General features: G+C 43.1%; 1 protein-coding gene across 1 annotated transcript in view; it reads right to left on the bottom strand.

Annotated features, from left to right (window-relative positions):
* RGS8 (regulator of G protein signaling 8) overlaps positions 1 to 17,209 on the bottom strand; it is a 70,109-nt gene that overhangs the window by 37,149 nt on the left and 15,751 nt on the right. Inside the window, 1 exon segment of the mRNA XM_020984366.2 lies at positions 1,818 to 1,891. Coding sequence (XP_020840025.1) covers positions 1,818 to 1,891 — 74 coding nt within the window.

The following is a 17,209-nucleotide window of genomic DNA, read 5'->3' as shown; positions in this document are numbered from 1 at the left end:
TCTGCCTTCCATGGTTCATAGGGACTTATTTTGTGGTACTTCTAGTCATATGTGTTATCGGGAAGACTAATAGGAAAAAGGGAGAATTTTCAGATATGGGGGGGTAATCTTTCAATGCAGAAGGGTACAACTTTCAAATCTTGCCTTGGGTGTGCAAAAGTCACATCTCAACTCTGTGTGTGTGTGTGTGTGTGTGTGTGTGTGTGTGTGTGTACACAAATCCTATCTGTGTCATCAAAGAGGCTATCTTATATTAAGGCAACCGGTCTCCTCTAATCTTGTAGGTCCCTGACCATTTCTGACCAGAAGCGAAAAGTTATTGGATGTGTATTGAGACTGATTGGCTTGTATTTCCTTCCTTCTGAACTGTTCAGCAAGGACATAGCCTGGTATACTCCTACCTGTCCACTTTCACAAAGATGAGAAAACAGAAAAATCTAGTTTAAGAGGAGGCATTCCATCCATAAATAGTTCCTCAAAAGAACCCCAGCAATAAACACAGAGCGTACTTGCATAGCTTTTAACTATATATTAATTAATTAGCATTTTAAGAGGCAGTGTTGCATAATGAAGAGAGAGAAGTCTCACCTCTTTCACATAGCTGTGTGACCCTGGGCACATCCCATCACCTCCCTTTCCCTTAGCATCCCTAAGACTCTAAGTTGCAGAGCAGGTAGTTTTCCGATGTCAATACAATCACCGATATGGCTAAAATAAGTCTCTTGAGATTTTATGGTTTTAAAAATTCTTTACTCCAGGAAATTAGGGAATTGTGTTACAAGTCAGAGAATACATTTTCCCAATCCCTGTCCTGACCACTGTCTTCAATTAGACTCCTTAGTGGCATAGAGTCATAGTTTCAAGCTAAAAGGGGAATCACAGAAATCAATGCTTCTAGCTCTTTTTGCCTGGTCTTCCTCTTGACCAGAGTGGAGACTATTTGTAAAGGAAAGACACATTTGCAGAGTACCTAAGGCTTCCTTTCTGTCACAGTTACAGTCAGGAGCTCAGTCCCTCATTCCCTGTTGCCCCAAACAGAGCAGGCAAGGTCACTTGTCCATACCTGACAAGGCATCTCTTGGCACACTCTTCCTCAACCTCACTTCTCTTCCCATTTCCCCTGCAGTCTCCCCCAACCCCCCACTCAAAATGACTCACATCTTCATCGGATTCCCTTCCCTGGATCTCTTAGCTGCCTGCTGTCAGACACTGTTTGTCACTCTAATCGACACCCCCTCCATTTCTCCCCAGACCCTCTGTGCCAAACAAGGCAACTCTTTTGTTCCCTTGATAAACCCAGCATCTGATCCCATTCAGTGAGAATCTGTATATTGCAGTATCCTGAGCCCCCTCTTCCTTCCACAGATGTACTCACTACCCTCACCAGTTAGTTCCAAAGCCAGTGATTTTGCTAAGCCATCACAGTCCCGATACCCAAAGTTTACCCCAAAATCTTAGTATAGTGGGCTGAGGTACAAAGGGGAAGGTGAGGTGTTTGGTAGCACCCCCAAAGGGAACACAGCCTCTTGGCTGCCTCAGGGAAGCCAACCTCCCACATTCAATAGGAGGGCAAAGGGGAAGAGAAGGGTGGAGAGCCCCCTTCCACCCAAGGAGTAAGAAAACCAAGGGTTAAATGAGGGGGGAAAAAAGCTGAGACTAGAGAAAAGGTAAGAGCCACTGAGAGCTTCAGTAGGGAGAAAGCACTCAATAGAGAGGCAGGTTAAAGATAGGTTAGTTAAATATGGATAATGCACTCTGCACATTGGCACCCAGATGAAGGTGAAGAATGAAAAGAAAGAAAGAAAAGCCATACTCACTGCCTTTGACCTGTCCTCATGGCTTGTGGGTCTTTGCCAACCAGATGGTCAGAGAAGCTGCTGGTCAAGGAGCTCTGAGGAGAGAGCAAATCTACCTCTTAGCAGTCAAATCCTTGGCGGGGTGAAGAACGCATGCCGGTGGGGGAGTGCACACACACACATACACACACACACACACACACACACACCCCTCCCACCACTTTTGCCAGGCAGCAAGCAGTACAGATGAAAGCTCCCCCTCTCTGCTTGTCACATCCAGTAAATACTCAAGCATCCCACACCCAGCAGGAGGTGGCTTGGCTAGGCTTTGCCACGCGGTGTCTGCTCACCCATTTTCATTGGAAGCATGAAGGAGGTGCCCACCTGATCAGAGCCCTGCCTGGCACTCTTCCTCCTTGCTAACCTGATTCTCAGATGCTTGGGCTTCAGTTAAATGAAAAGGAACACATCCCAACCTTGCCTCGGTACCAGGAGACTTTGAGGGGTGGAGTGTGGGTGGGGGTGGGGGAGGAGAGGGGAGGGGGAGTTCAGATATAAGGATTTCTTCCTCATGCCCCACCCCCACCTCAACCCTGACTTAACTGGAGATCGAGCATCCAATCGGTCTGGCTTTAATGAGCTCTGCTGCAGTCGGAGAGCCAGTTGCTACTCTGGGATCAGGAATCGTAGAATTCTTGCCCCAGACAGCTGCCGACAGCAGGGACCATGGCCAAGCCAAACCTCCTAATGAGCAGGGGGCTATTCGGTGCTTTAATAGTTCTAACGTGATGTGACAAATGCAGAGAAGGCTCTGGTGTACAGGTAACCCCTCTGACTCCCACTCCCTCACGAGGTGGCTAGCCTTCCTGTTGCTACTGCGCCTCATGCCAGAGCTGAACCCCACGGACCTGAGGCATTCCCATGGGGTACCATATTTCAGCCATCTCCTCCCTGCAGATAAGCATTCCCCTCTCCTCCCCTCTCCCCAACCCCTGCCATGTCCCTGCTCTTCTCTTAATGAGAAACTTCCCTATTCTCTACCTGCCCAACCCTGCTCATTTATCACCCTCTGCTCTCACCTGGATCTTCCCACAGTGAAAAATCACCTCACTTTCTCTGCCATCATCTAGCAGCATCCTGCAATTTGCATTTGCAGAAGGTGGAGACTCTCCCCTTTGTTCTGCCCAGTTCTGACATCTCCCCCATTTTCTAGCCTGTCTTCTCACCACACCTCTTCTGAGGTTCCTTGACCACTCAACAAGGAGCTCTAGGTAGACCCAGCTTATAGGACAAGTCAAATCTACACCCTCCCTGGCTTTCTCCCTGGGTTCCCTGGTCTTGGGTTCTCTTGTTATAAGCACACATCCGATCTGAAAAAAAGATGTCTGGCATTCACCTCCACCTGCAAGCACCAGGAAGGGACTTACTAGAGCTGGGAGCAATCCCTAAGGAAAGGTGCTGTGAGGACTTGGAAGAAGCCCACTTTTCACCCCAGGATTCTTCGTGCAAAACCTGCATTCTGTCGAGAGAGAGTGATCCTGCCTGATGACGGGGCCAAATATAAATTCCACTGCTGTCTCTACAGTGACTCATTGTCTCGCTCTAATAATGTCCATGGTGTCACTCGGTTCAGCAAAGGGACCTTGGGGGTAGGAGATGAGGTTTTACTTTCTCACTGTCACCAGGTTTCAGTCATGTTGCTAGCCAAGCATCAATTCCTTAAAAAATAAATAAATAACCCAGTAGACTCCAGGCTTTGGGATCACTGTCCTGGGACCCTGTACTATGAAAAAAAAAATAGACTGAGAGAAATTGTAAAGATGAATTCTGTGAAGAAGCACCTTGCTATATATAATGCAGATAATGCCACAAGTCGAATTGCGGTCATACACAATTATACGTTTCAAGCATTTGGCACCATCATACGAAATCCCTAGAAGTCGGGTGCTGTTCTGGACTACCAACAGCAATCCAAACTTCATAGAACAATTTAGGGTTAGGGTGAAGTTGGGATTCAGTCAAAGAGCCACCCTTGAGGACCTAGAGGACCACATGTGGCCTCACCCTAGCCCTTGTGGGGATCAAGACCCATTCCACCCATCTCATATCAGTACTGTACTAATAAAACACCTGGTTTTACCCTAGGTGAAAAAAAGTTTCCATTTATATCTCTGGTTCACTTTGGGGTTTGCAAAGTACTTTCCAAAGCACTTTCCTCAAAACAACTCTGTGAGATGAATAACATAAGCATTATTTGTCCCATTTCATAGACAAGAAAAGTGAGGCTAATAGAGGTCAAAGTGTTCACACAATTCATACAGCTGTCTAGCATTAACAGCCAGGATTCAAACCCAGATCTCCTAGTGAATGGTTAAGCCTCTCAATTAATTTGACAAATAAGCTAAACAACAAACATTTATTAAGTGTCTTCTGTGGGTCAGGTACTATGCTAAGTGCTGGGGATATGAAGCAAAGGAAAAAAAAATAAAATAAAATACAGTCCCGGCTCTCAAAGAGCTCACAGGCTAATAAGAGAGATCAACTTGTGCAAACAAGATAGACACAGGATAAATTGGGTGGGTTGTCTCAAAGAAAAAGTTCTAAGATTAAGGAAGACTGGGGAAGGCTTCCTGAAGAAGGTGGGACTTTTTAACGGAGACTGAAAGGAAGCCTGGTAAGCGGGAAGGCATCGAGGAGGAAGGTGAGTGTTCCAGGGAGAGGGGGACAGCCAGTGAAAATGTATGGAGTTGCAAAATGGAATAGTTATGTTCAAAGAACACCAAGGAGTCTAATGACTCTGGATTGTGGTCTACACGGAGAGGAGGAAGGGTTAAGAACACTGGAAAGGTGGGAGGGTGGCCAGGTTATGAAGGGCATTAAAAACCAAACGGAGGATTTTATATTTGATGCAAGAGGCGATAGGGAGCTACTGGAATTTATTGAATGAGGGAGGCCAGGAAGGTTGATACGGTCCGACCTGCATTTTAGGAAGCTCAGTGTGACAGCTAAGTAGAGGATAGACTGGAATGATGAGAAACTTGAGGCAAAAACACCAACTAGCCATAAAACGTCCTTGTATTTGAATGGATCATGGAGAAGACTATTAGCAGAATTAGCAAAGCCTTACTAGGTGGATATATAGAATGCCATATGCACATATGTCTAGCAGGAAATCAATGCAAATTTATTGACTTCATTTCTAAATAGGAAGAGAATTGTCACCAAAATATGATAGTTCTCTAGTGCCACATGAGTTCCAAAATACGTACAATTTGTTTCAAACAAAAATATAGCCACTTTGGTTTCCAAAGATACAAACTGATTTCACATAGAATTTTTTCACTTTGCTCATTTGCTTGAGCAATTGTGTCATAGTTATATGCTTGGGGTTTTTTTGACCTTTGATTCCACCAGTATAGGGAACTCCCAGAGGGAAAACTCTCTATACCAATACAGTTTGGCACATGATTTCCAATTTACCTGGAGAGCAGAAAGGAAAAGTGACTTGCCTAAGATGATATAGTCAGTATGTACCAGAGGAAGTACTTGAACCCTGGTCTTCCTGCCTTTTTGACTGACTCTAATAAATGAAATTTAAAAGAGATAAATGTAAAGTCTTATATCTAAGTTCAAAATAAAAATCAACTTTACCAGTACAAGATAAGGTTTTGGTGGCCCATAGAATCAAGATAAGTTCAATATGTTAGCCAAGAAAGCCTAGTTCTCTGGGCCCAAGCTGGGCAGCTAGGTGGCGCAGTGGATAGAGTGCCAGCCTTGGAGTCAGGAGAATCTGAGTTCAAATTTTTCCTCAGACACTTACTAGCTATGTGACCCTGAGCAAGTCATTAACCCTGTTTGCCTCAGTTTCCTCATCTGTAAAATAAGCTAGAGAAGGAAATGGCAAATCCCTCCAGTATCTTGGCCAAGAAAACCTTAAATGGGGTTACAGAGAGTCAGACATGACTGAAACAACTGAACAAAAACAACTGGGCCAAGATAGAAAGTCGATATCTGCTACTAATCCTCTGGGACAGCCCAGGTACCAGTGGCACTTCAGAGGGAGAGTTTTCCCAGTATCTCTAGCAGAGAAAGGTTCAGTTCCTCAAGAGCCAGGGAAATCCATGCCATTGTTGCAGAAGATACACACACACACACACACACACACACACACACACACACAGACCAATGTAATTAAAGGGATGATAGAGCGAGCATAGATTTCACAATGCAATATTTTAGAAAGCCATAGTGACGTAGGAGGTTTACGGACAAGCCCATCCAAAATGGCCCACATGCATTTAGTTAGGCAAAATTCACCCAGGACTGTACAATATTTAAAAGCTTTTCATAAAAACAGTCATTTATGTATTAGATTTCAATTTGGTCCTGTGTGCTAACGCTCTGTTGCAAATCTTTTAAAAGCAAGCTCCACTTCTGAACAATCCTAGTAACGGCAGAAACATGAATCAACATAAAGTGTGATGATTTGGAATTACCATGGAGACAGGCAGGACACAAGGAAGGGCAGGACTGAAAGATTCCACTTGGCCAAAGGAGTTTGCTCGCCAAATGCCTGTACTTTCAGCCCACCATTCACATAGCACTCTCAGCTTTTACCTTCCTGCTTGCTCATCCTCAGTCCGAGCATCTAGTTGTCTCATTGGCAATGACCGGGCATCAGAAGAGACATAGCAAGAAATGTTACCTCGGGTGAGCTTATAGATCTAGTACCCTACCTCATTCAGAGTTGAGTCAAGTCAGCGAGCATTTAACAAGTGCTTACTATGTGCCAGGCACTATGCTAAAGTTGGGGATAGAAATACATGCAAAAAGGAAATGCAGTTCCTGCCCTCAGGGAGCTTATATCCTAACAGGGTAAGACAAAACATAAAAGGTAGCTGAAAAGGAGTGTGTGTGGGGAGGGGGGAACAGGCATGGTGGTGAACTCCTGAGAATGAAGGATAGCTGTCCTCGGCCCTTCCTCAAAATGGAAGATCCAGGAAGAGCACACCAACAGGAAAAGGCGGAAACAGGCCAGAGGGAGGAGGCAGCTGAGGCCTAGTGGCAAGGTCTAGAAAATGAAGGATGGGTCATTTCCTCAAAAATGGAGGTTCCTGGAAAAACTTGGGTCTCTTCGATTTTGTCTTTATATCCCTAGTGTCAATCATTAAGCACCTATGTGCCAGAGGGATGCTGCTAGGTGGCTCAGCACATAGAGTGCTGGGCCTAGAGTCAGGAAGACCTGAGTTCAAATCTAGCCTCAGGCACTTACGAGCTATGTGACCCTGGGCAAGTTACTTAACCTCTGTTTGCTTTCATCCACTGGAGAAGGAAATGGCAAACTATTTCAGTATCTTTAACAAGAAAATGTCACAAAGGCATTGGTGTGATGTGGTCCACAGGGTCACAAAGAGCCGGGACACAACTGAAGGACTGAATAACAACATGGTAGGCACTGCACCCAGCATACAGGATACCGGGATATCAATAAAATCATCCCTACCCTCAAAAAGCTAACAGGGCAGACAACATGTGCATAGATAAGCACATCCAAAATAAATGCAAAGGCATTTGAGGGGCAGAGGCCTAACAACAGGGGGAATCTGGAACTTTGACCTGAGCTAAGGACTCCAGGAGAGCATTTCAATCATGGGAACAAGCTTTGCAAAGACAGAAAGATAAGAGATGAAATGTCATACACAAGAACAGCAAATAGGCCAGTTTGACTGGGATATAGAGTGAGTGAGGGGGAGTAACATGGAATCAGCCTCATAAGACAGGTTGCAGCCAGATTGTGAAGGGTGTTATATACCAGAGTCAACCACATTTATTAAGCACCTACTGTACTGAGTGCAGAAGAGAAAGAGAAAGGGAAAAATCAGTCCCTGCTCTCAAGGAGCTTATAATCTAATAGGGAAAACAATACAGCACGTAAACAGTAAATACAAATAAGATACAGAGAGAATAAGTTGAAAATGATCAATAGAGGTAAAGCACTAGAATTAAGAGGGGCTGTGGAAAGTTTATTGCAAAAGATGGGATACCAGCTGTGACTTGAAGAAGCCAGGGAAGCCAGGAGGTGAAAATGAGGAAGGAGAGAGCTCACAATCTAATAGAGAAAACAATACAACACATAAACAGTAGATACAAATATATGATCCTGCAGGTAATAGGAAGCCACTGGAATTTATTGAGTGGGACGTGACATGTTCAGGTTATTTTGATGGCTGAGTGAAAAAGAAGAGATTTGAGAGAAGGAGACCAACCAGAAGGCTATTGCAATGGTCCAGGTGTATGTGATGAGGGCTTGTGGCAGTGGCTGTGTCAATACATACAAGAAGTACTGCAAAGATAAAATTAATAGAACATGGCAACAAATTGGGTGGGGGGTGGTTCAAGGAAGTGAGTAGTCAAGGATGACAATAAGGTGGCAAGCCTGAGTGAACAAGAAACATGGTGGTGCCCTCAACAGTAACAGGAAAATTGGTAAGAGGGGAAGGTTTAAGGGGGGAAATAATGAGTTCAGTTTTGGGCATGTTGAGTTTAAGATGTCTAAAGTATATTTTGGTAAAGGATATATTGGGGTTTGAGATACCCATAACAGAGGCAAAACTGAAGTGTGTATTTTATCTTAAAAGAAATAGGGAGTCACTAAAGTTTCTTGAGCAGGGGAGTGACACCACCAGACCTGTGCTTTTAGCACATCTGATTCCACTTCCAACCCCAACACTGTGTTTGCAAACTGAGGCCAATGGACACAGCATGGGCCAGGGAGGCCTGGGGCTCCCAGGGGATTGAAAAGCTGCCTGGTTGAGTGCAGCACTGGTTGCGAGAGAAGACAGCTGGCTCTGGCCCCAGCTAAAATCCTCTTTTTGTTCTCCAATGCTCCATCTGTAAAATGGGGACCATCTACTGCTCCTTCCCTACTTATGAAGGAGGTTGTGAGGATTAATTGGATAATGTCTGTGTAGCTATTTGAGCTCCTTGGAGAAAGGTTCTATATAAATAGAACCTTATTATTTCAGGATTCATTTTTACCACCTACCTGCCTACCAGAGGTGTTGCAGAGATTTATAAGTTAACACATTTGTCCCGCCCTTGGAGCTACTTGGACAGTAGAAGGTTATATAAGTTCTCTTTTTTCCTTCCATTCCCTTGGCCTTCAATTCCCTCCCCTCTCTGCCGTCCTCTCCCCACCTCCAGCTCCCCCATACTGGTTATCTTCTTTTTTAATTCCTTTTCTTCCTTTTTTCTTGTTCTCCTCTTATATTCTTCTTCTTAAGTGGGGCAGCTTGGCATGGTAGGGAGAGCACAGAATTTGGAGTCAGGAAGACCTGAGATCAAACACTGCATCAGAGCGACCACGGACAAATGGTTTTACTTCTCTGAGCCTCACTTTCCTCATCTGCAAAATGAGGTTAGCCTCAGTGACCTCTAACTTCTGTTGCAGCTCTAAATCTGTGATGCTATGAAGTTCCTCTTTTGAGAAATCCTAGAAGCGATCCCAGCACTGAACGATGGAAGCTTCGGTAGCTAACTTTTCAGCAATTACTTGCATCTGTGAAAAAGCAAGCTGTTTCAAGAGGCTGGGAAAATAAGAAACAAGACATCTGCACTGTCTCCCCAAAGGGAGTTGCTGCTGTTCAGTTGTTTCAGTTGTGTCTGACTCTTTGTGACCCCATTTGGGAGTACCATGGGATTACAAATTGTCCCCTAATCTACCAGGATCAACGATAAAATATGATTCAATAATGTGGGCATTACCTGTGAGAACTATTAGCATTTGAACTGAAAAGGCGGGAAGATTACAGTGTGTGGTTTAGGGCAAGGCTTCCCAACCTTTATAAGTCTGAGGGGTCTTTTCTAATGTCAAACAAATTTCGTGCATCCCTACATGATAGAAGTTGGACTAATGTATTTGGAGTTGGAAAAGGAATAAGCCATTATTAAACATCTATTCTGTACCAGGGACTGCACTAAGAACTTTACAGATATTATCTCATTTGATTTCTCACAACAATCTTGCGAGGTAGGTGGTTTTTTTTGATACCCATTTCATAGGTGAGGAAACTGAAGGAGACAGTGGTTAAGTAACTTGCCCAAGGTCACACAGCTAGTGTCTGAAGTCAAATTTGAACTCAGGTCTTTTTGACCCAGGCTTAGCACTCTATCCACCGTGCCACCTAATGGCCTCAGAGAAAATGCATCATGACGAAAGCTTCTATGAATTCAAGGATGTTTTCAAATGTTTTTGAATTGTATTCATCTCAACCCAGATTTTTTAAAATATTAATGAGTGTATTACTGTGAAATGCAATCCTGGATTTGTAGATAGAGAGCTGGTTTGGAGTCTGGAAGACCTGAGTTCAAATCCTACCGATGACTTAAGTGTTGTGTGATTCTAGGCAGGCCACTTAACTTCTTCTTGCCCCCAGGCAACTCTCTTTAGTGGCAAAGCAGATGCTGGCCTGCATTAGAAGGGATTTCCTGTCCAATGAAATCATAGATTAAGAACTAAAAATAAAATAAGTGAATTGAAGGACTTTTTTTTTCCTGGACACAGAAAAATTTGTTTGCTTCTTTATGGATTCAAATGTGGATTCCTAGCCATTGACAAAAACCCCCAGGCTTGGTCAATGACTTCAGGTTTGGGTATATTTCATCTAGAACCTTAGGACCCACTGAGCATTTCCTAGTGCAGCCTCTAATTGCATACCTAATATTGGCTGCTTTCTCACTTGGGTGTTTGTTTTTCTCTCCCCGAAAGAGAGTAAGCCCCTTGAGGGCAGAGACAATTTCCTCTCAAGTGGTTGGTTTGTGTGTTTGTTTTTAGCTGTTTGAAGGTCTGAGGATCCAAAAAGGAATTGGAATACTGCTCAGATTGGATAGGACAATGATAACTGAAGGCTGATGTTTACCTTTAATTTTACTTTTGTTTTCTCTGCCTTTGGTCTGGAATGGACAGAATAAAAATGGCTCATAGGAATTTGAAACTCAAGGCAAAAAGGGAGATCAGAAGAGAGTCCTAAGCTGCCCTTAATGAGTCTAGGTTATTTAGTCAAGAGGAACTCTGTTCTAGGGCAGTTGTCAACAAACTAGGGCCAAGGGCCAGATCTGGTGCATTGCCTGTATGGTTTCGATATTTTTAGATAAAGCTTTATCGTACATAAAAATGCAAAAACTATTATTTATTTTTGTACAGCTCATGGACTGTACAAAAACAGTCCGTGAGCTGAATTTGGCCCTCAAGCAATAGTTTGTCGACCCGCCCCTGCTCTTGGGCCCTGGAGAAAGGCGGGTAGATGTGATTGATGAGCCGTGGGAGAGATTTTTGAAGGATAATGGAGAACAGAAGTGGTAAAGTAGGACTGGAGAAGAGCTAACGTCCCCATTTTCAAAATAGGGAAGGAAAGCCTCCACACTACGGGTCAGTGAGCTTAACTTTGATTCCTGGCAAAACTGTAAAATATATTATCAGTCAATAAATTGAAAATATATTATCAATCAATAAGTGCCTACCATGTGCCAGGCACTGTGCTAAGCACTAGGGATACACAGAGTCAAAAGACAGTGTCTGCCCTCAAGGAGCTCACAGTCTAATGGGGGAGACAACAAGGAAACAAATATGGACCAACAAGTTATATACAGGATAAATAAGAAATCATTTAGAGAGGGAAGGCACTAGAACTAAGAGGGATAGGGAAAGGTTCTCTGTAGAAGTAGGATTTTAATTGGAATAAAATTCCTGAATGCACAGAACCAGATTAAAATGTAATTCGGAAATGTTTAACAAAATAAAACATAATGCAACATGGGCAGCTGGGTAGCACGCAATGCATAGAGCACTGGGCCTGGAGTCAGGAAGACTCATCTTCCTGAATTCAAATCTGGCCTCAGACACTTGTTAGCTATGTGACTCTGGGCAAGTCACTCTACTCTGTTTGCCTCAGTTTCCTCATCTATAAAATGAGCTGGAGAAGGAAATGGCAAACCACTCCACTATCTTTGCCAAGAAAATCCCAAAACAGGGTCATAAAGAGTCAGACATGACGGAAACAATTGAACAACAATGCAACAGTGTTAATTTGTGGCTTTCTAGAAAAGTCAAAACCAAAGAAGGAGGAGCAATGCTGCTGGCAGGGAATCAATTTCCCTTTCTCTTTTCAGCTGCCAAAGCGATGTTCCGAAAACATACACATGACCATGTCACTCCTCTATTCAATAAATTCCAATGTCTTCCAATCACCTCCAGGATCAAATATAAAATCCTATGCTTGGTTTTTAGAACCTTCTACAACCTGGCACCTTCCTGCCTTTCCAATATTCTAATACCAAACTCTCCTACAAACCATCCAATATTGCTATTTGTTGTACTTCAGAGAAGATATTCTACTTTCCAATTCCATGTCTCTGCACTGGCTGAATATGCCCTTTCCTTTCCTTCAGGTGCCTGGGCTTCCTTCTAGACTTAATTCAAACCTCAACTTCTGCAGGAAGCCTTCCTGCTTACTTCCCCACCAAGTGCTAGTGCCTTACTCTCTGAGATTACTACTAATAAGGATTATCATTATTATCATAAAACAATAACATGTATATAGCGTTTACTATGTGCCAAGCACTTTATAAATAATAGCTCATTTGCTCATATACTCTATCTTATTTGTACCCAATGATTTACATATTTTCTCCCTATTACAGAGGTATGCTGCAAAATGTTAACCAACTGGTTCTTCCTGGGGGGAAAAATATGAGAACATACTTTAAAAAGTATTTTACATTATTAACATTTTCATCGTGACTTTCTTAAGTTTAGACATTCAATGTGATACATCAGGCTCTGATGTTAGCATTCACTGATTTCCAAGGTGCAAATATTCATGCTGAAAATTTCACACTGGGCTCTCCAGAGCATCAGCATTGGTTCCAGCACCCTCCTGTAATAAGTATATAGACAAGGGAGAAATTATACTGATGCATCTGTAGTAAGAGGACCTGGGTTTGAATCTTGACTCTCCTGCCAATGGGCTCCAGCATACCCCTGCTCCATTATGAAATGGGCTCCTTTGAAGACAGGAATTGGTTTTGCCTTTTAGGGGCAGATAGGTGGAAACATGGATAAATTCACTAGGAGATGTTATTATTATTCCCATTTTATATTTGAGGAAACCCAGACAGAGATTAAGTGACTTGCCCATCATCACACAGTTAGTAAGCTTCTGAGGCCGTATTTGAACTCAGATCCTCCTGACTCCAGGGCCTGTGTTCTATCTGTTGCACCACCTACCTGCCCCATGATATATTTTTTGGAAAGAACTTAGTACTATGTCTGGCACAGAGTAGAAGTTTATCATAAATGCTTGTTTTTCACTAAGTCACTCCCTTACGCAGCAAACTCCAATGACTCCCTACTACCTCCAGGATCAGATACAAAATCCTCTGTTTGGTATCCAAAGTCCTTTATAGCATATTTTCCCCTTCCCCACCCCACTCCCAACTACCTTTCCAGTCATCTTACACTTTACTCCCCTGTGTATTTCCTAGATCCAGCGACACTGGTTTCCTTGCTGTTCCATGAATAAAACACTCCTTCTCAGCTCTCGCTGTCCTCTACACCTGGAATGCTCTCCCTCCTTATCTCTACCCCCTGGTTTCCCTTGCTTCCTTCAAGTCCTAACAAAAACCCACCTTCTACAGGAAGCCTTTCCCAATCCCTCTTAATTCTAGTGCCTTCCCTCTCTTAATAACTTCTAATTTAATTCTATATATAGCTCACTTATACACAGTAGTATATATGTTATCTCCCCCATTAGATTGTAAATTCCTTGAGGGCAGGAACTGTCTGTGTATCTCGAGCACTTAGAACAGTGCTGGCACATAGTAGGCATTTATAAATGTTTATTGACTAAGTCAACAATGTAATATAGTATCTGTGAAAGTTAATGTGATTTTAGACTCCGTTAAGAGAGTCATAGTGCCCAGGACTATGAGATTGGTAAAGAAATAGCGCCTACCGTGAGATAGATAGATAGATGGACAGATAGATAGAGATGTACCTATATCTATTTATATCTATGTAGAGATAAAATGTAGATCTATATACCTGAATCTATATATATTGAGAGAGAGAGAGAGAGAGAGAGAGAGAGAGAGAGAGAGAGAGAGAGAGAGAGAGAGAGAGAGAGAGAGGGAGAGAGGGGAGAGAGGAGAGAGGGGAGAGAGGGGGAGAAGAGAGGGGAGGAGAGGAGAGAGAGAGGAGAGAGGGGAGAGAGAGAGAGAGAGGGAGAGAGAGAGAGAGAGAGAGAGAGAGAGAGAGAGAGAGGAGAGAGAGAGAGAGAGAGAGAGAGAAGAGAGAGGGGAGAGAGGGGAGAGAGGGGGAGAGAGAGAGAGAGAGAGAGAGAGAGGAGAGAGAGAGAGAGAGAGAGAGTCTGCCGTGGTCAGACCACAACTGGAGTATCAAGTTCAGTTCCAGACAAAACAGATCTTCATCATCTCTAGCCTGGACTACTACAATATCTCTGGTTGATCTCCCAGATACAAGTATCTCCCCACTCCAATCCATCCTCCTAAGAGCTGATTTCCTATAGCACAAGTCTGATCATGTGACTCCCACATTCAATAAATTCCAACAGATCTCTATGATCTCCAAGGTCAAATACAAACCCCCCAGTTTGGTGTTTTAAGCTTTTAACAATCTCACCTCAACCAATCTTTCCAGTCTTATTACACATCATTGTCTTTAATGGATACTATAGTTCTGTCAAACTTATCTTCTCAATATTCCTCCTGAAGACTCAAAAAGAAAGTTCTTGCCACCAAAGTCCTTGGTATTGGAAAACAGTTCAACATCAGAAATTGATATGAATTTATCAGTGGAAATGATATTGAAGAGGACATATTATCATCTGCTTTGCTGTTGCACCCTTAGGACCACAAGCCTTTTCCATCTGACTTATAGCTGAAACCTTCATATAGGCTGTCTCTATTAGAATGGAGCTTCTTAAGAGCAGGGACTTCTTACTTTTCTATTACAAAGGGATAGAGGTGGAAGATGGCTACAGCCCTTCTGTACCATTCCCTCCTCACCTCCCATTCAAATTTACTAGTTTCCTTCAGGGTTCAGCCTCAAATGCCACTTATTACATGAAACTTTTCTTAAGCCCCCCCACAAATGATCATTCCTTTCCCAAAAAACTACCTTGTATCTATTTAGTTTACAGCTGTGGATATATACATGTTGTCTACCCAATGTAGATTATAAGTTTCTTGAATGCAAGGATTCTTTCGCACTTATCTTTGTATCCTAAGAACTCAGCAAAGTGTTAGGCATATAGTAGATGCGTGTGTGTGTGTGTGTGTGTGTGTGTGTGTGTGTGTGTGTGTGTGGGGGGTCATTTTTCAGTCATGTCTGACTTTTTATGACCCCATTTGGGGTTTTCTTGGCAAAGATACTGGAGTGGTTTGCCATTTCCTTCTCCAACTCATTTGCTAGATGAGAAAACCGAGGCAAACACAGTTAAGTGACTTGCCCAAGTTCACACAACTAATAAGCTGAGGTTGAATTTGAACTCATAAAGATGAGTCTTCCTGACTCCAGGTCCAGCACCCGGTCCACTGTACCACCTAGCTGCCCTTGGTAGGTGTTTAATGAATTGTTATTTATTAAGGGCTTACTATGTGTGAGAGTGAAGCTTTGATTGATTGATTGATTGATTGACTGAAGAACGTTAGGGCCTCTAGAGTATACTGTGTGACAGCTAGCTGAAGGAATAAAATGTTTCACCAAGACTTAGAGGAGCTATTACAGCTTCCTTCTTATAAAGGGCTGTCACATGGATGAAGGGACTGGACTTATTCTCTTTAGTCCCAGGGAGCAGAACCCAATAGTTGGAAGTAGCAAAGAGGACAATTTCAGTTTGATATTAGTCAAGTCAAAGCATTTATTAAGAGCCTACTATGTGCTGGGTACTATGCTAATTGTTGTTGGGGATACAAAGAAAAGCAAAAAACAGTTCCTGCGGTCATGAGCTCAGAGTCTAACAGGAGAGACAACATGCAAACTAAGTATAATGCATATGTATATACATTTTTTTATGTATAAACAATATACAGACAGGATAAATTGAAGATAATCAATAGAAGGAAGTCACTGACAGTAAGGAGCACTGGGAAAGGCTTCTTGCAGAAGGTTGGATTTTACCTGAGACCTGAAAGAAGGCCAGGAAACCAGAGGTAGAGACAAGAAGGGAGAGTGCTCCAGGCATAGGAGCAACCAGTGAAAATGTCCACAGTCAGGAGATGGAATGTCTTATTCAAGGAACAGCCAGGAAGTCATTGTCACTGGATCACATAGTACATTAGGTGGTTGGGGCTGAGGAGGCATAAGATGTAAGATGATTGGAAAAGTAGGATGGGATTAGGTCATGAAGGGCTGAACAGGATTTTATATTTGATCGTGGTGGTAATAAGGAGCCCCTGGAGTTTACTGAAAAGAGGAGCAACATGGTCAGACCTATACTTTAGGAAGATCATTTTGACAGGAGAGTGGGGGACATACCAGAAGGCTATTACAAAACTCCAGGGGTAAAGTAAGGGCCTTCCTAAGGAGGTTGATAGTGTCTGAGGAGAGGAGGTATATACAAGAGATATTGCAAAGAAAGACTCAGCAGAACTTTGTAACTGATTGGATATGGGGCAGGGGGAGATTGAGAGATAATGAGCAGTCAAAGATGATCTCTAGGTTGTGAACCTAGGTTAATGAAAGGACTGGGAGAATTGTGGGGCCTTCAACACTAAATAGAAAAGTTAGAGAACCTGGGGGGGGGGAGATCATGAATTCAGGTTTGGACATGTTTAGTTTAAGATGTCCATGAGATATCCCAGCTCAAGATGTCCACTGGGCACTACTGGACATCTAGAGGTCAGAAAAATGAAGATCAACAAAGAGATTGGGGTTGGATAAATGGATCTGAGAATGATCTAAATAGAGATGATAATTGAATCCATGAGAGCTGAGGAGAGATCACCAAGTGAACCAGTACAGAGGGAGAAAAGAGGGCCCAGGACAGAGTCTTGAGGGACACTCAATGTTAGTGGGTAGAACCTGAACAAAGATCCAGCAAAGGAGATTGAGAAAAAGCAGTCCATACAGTTGGAGGAGGGATGTGTCACCAGTACCACCCAAAAATGTAACCAGCTAAGTTGGTCTGGCCATGCCATCCCCCTAGTCAAGAAACTCCACAAATCTAAAGTCCTCCGTTTGTCATTTAGAGCCCTTCACAACCTGGCCTTTTCTATATTTCCATTCTTATTAGTCTTGACTCCCTTCCACGAACTCTTTAAAACCAGCTACACTGCCCTATTTGCTGTTCTTTTTAAAGAACTCACTGAAGATAAGTGATGTCTTGGGCCCTCTT

Source organism: Phascolarctos cinereus, unplaced genomic scaffold, assembly GCF_003287225.1.
Source record: "Phascolarctos cinereus isolate Bilbo 61053 unplaced genomic scaffold, phaCin_HiC Scaffold_5;HRSCAF=322, whole genome shotgun sequence".
NCBI lineage: Eukaryota > Metazoa > Chordata > Mammalia > Diprotodontia > Phascolarctidae > Phascolarctos > Phascolarctos cinereus.
Note: the sequence above shows the minus strand (reverse complement) of the source record. Positions and strands in the feature narration are given on the sequence as shown.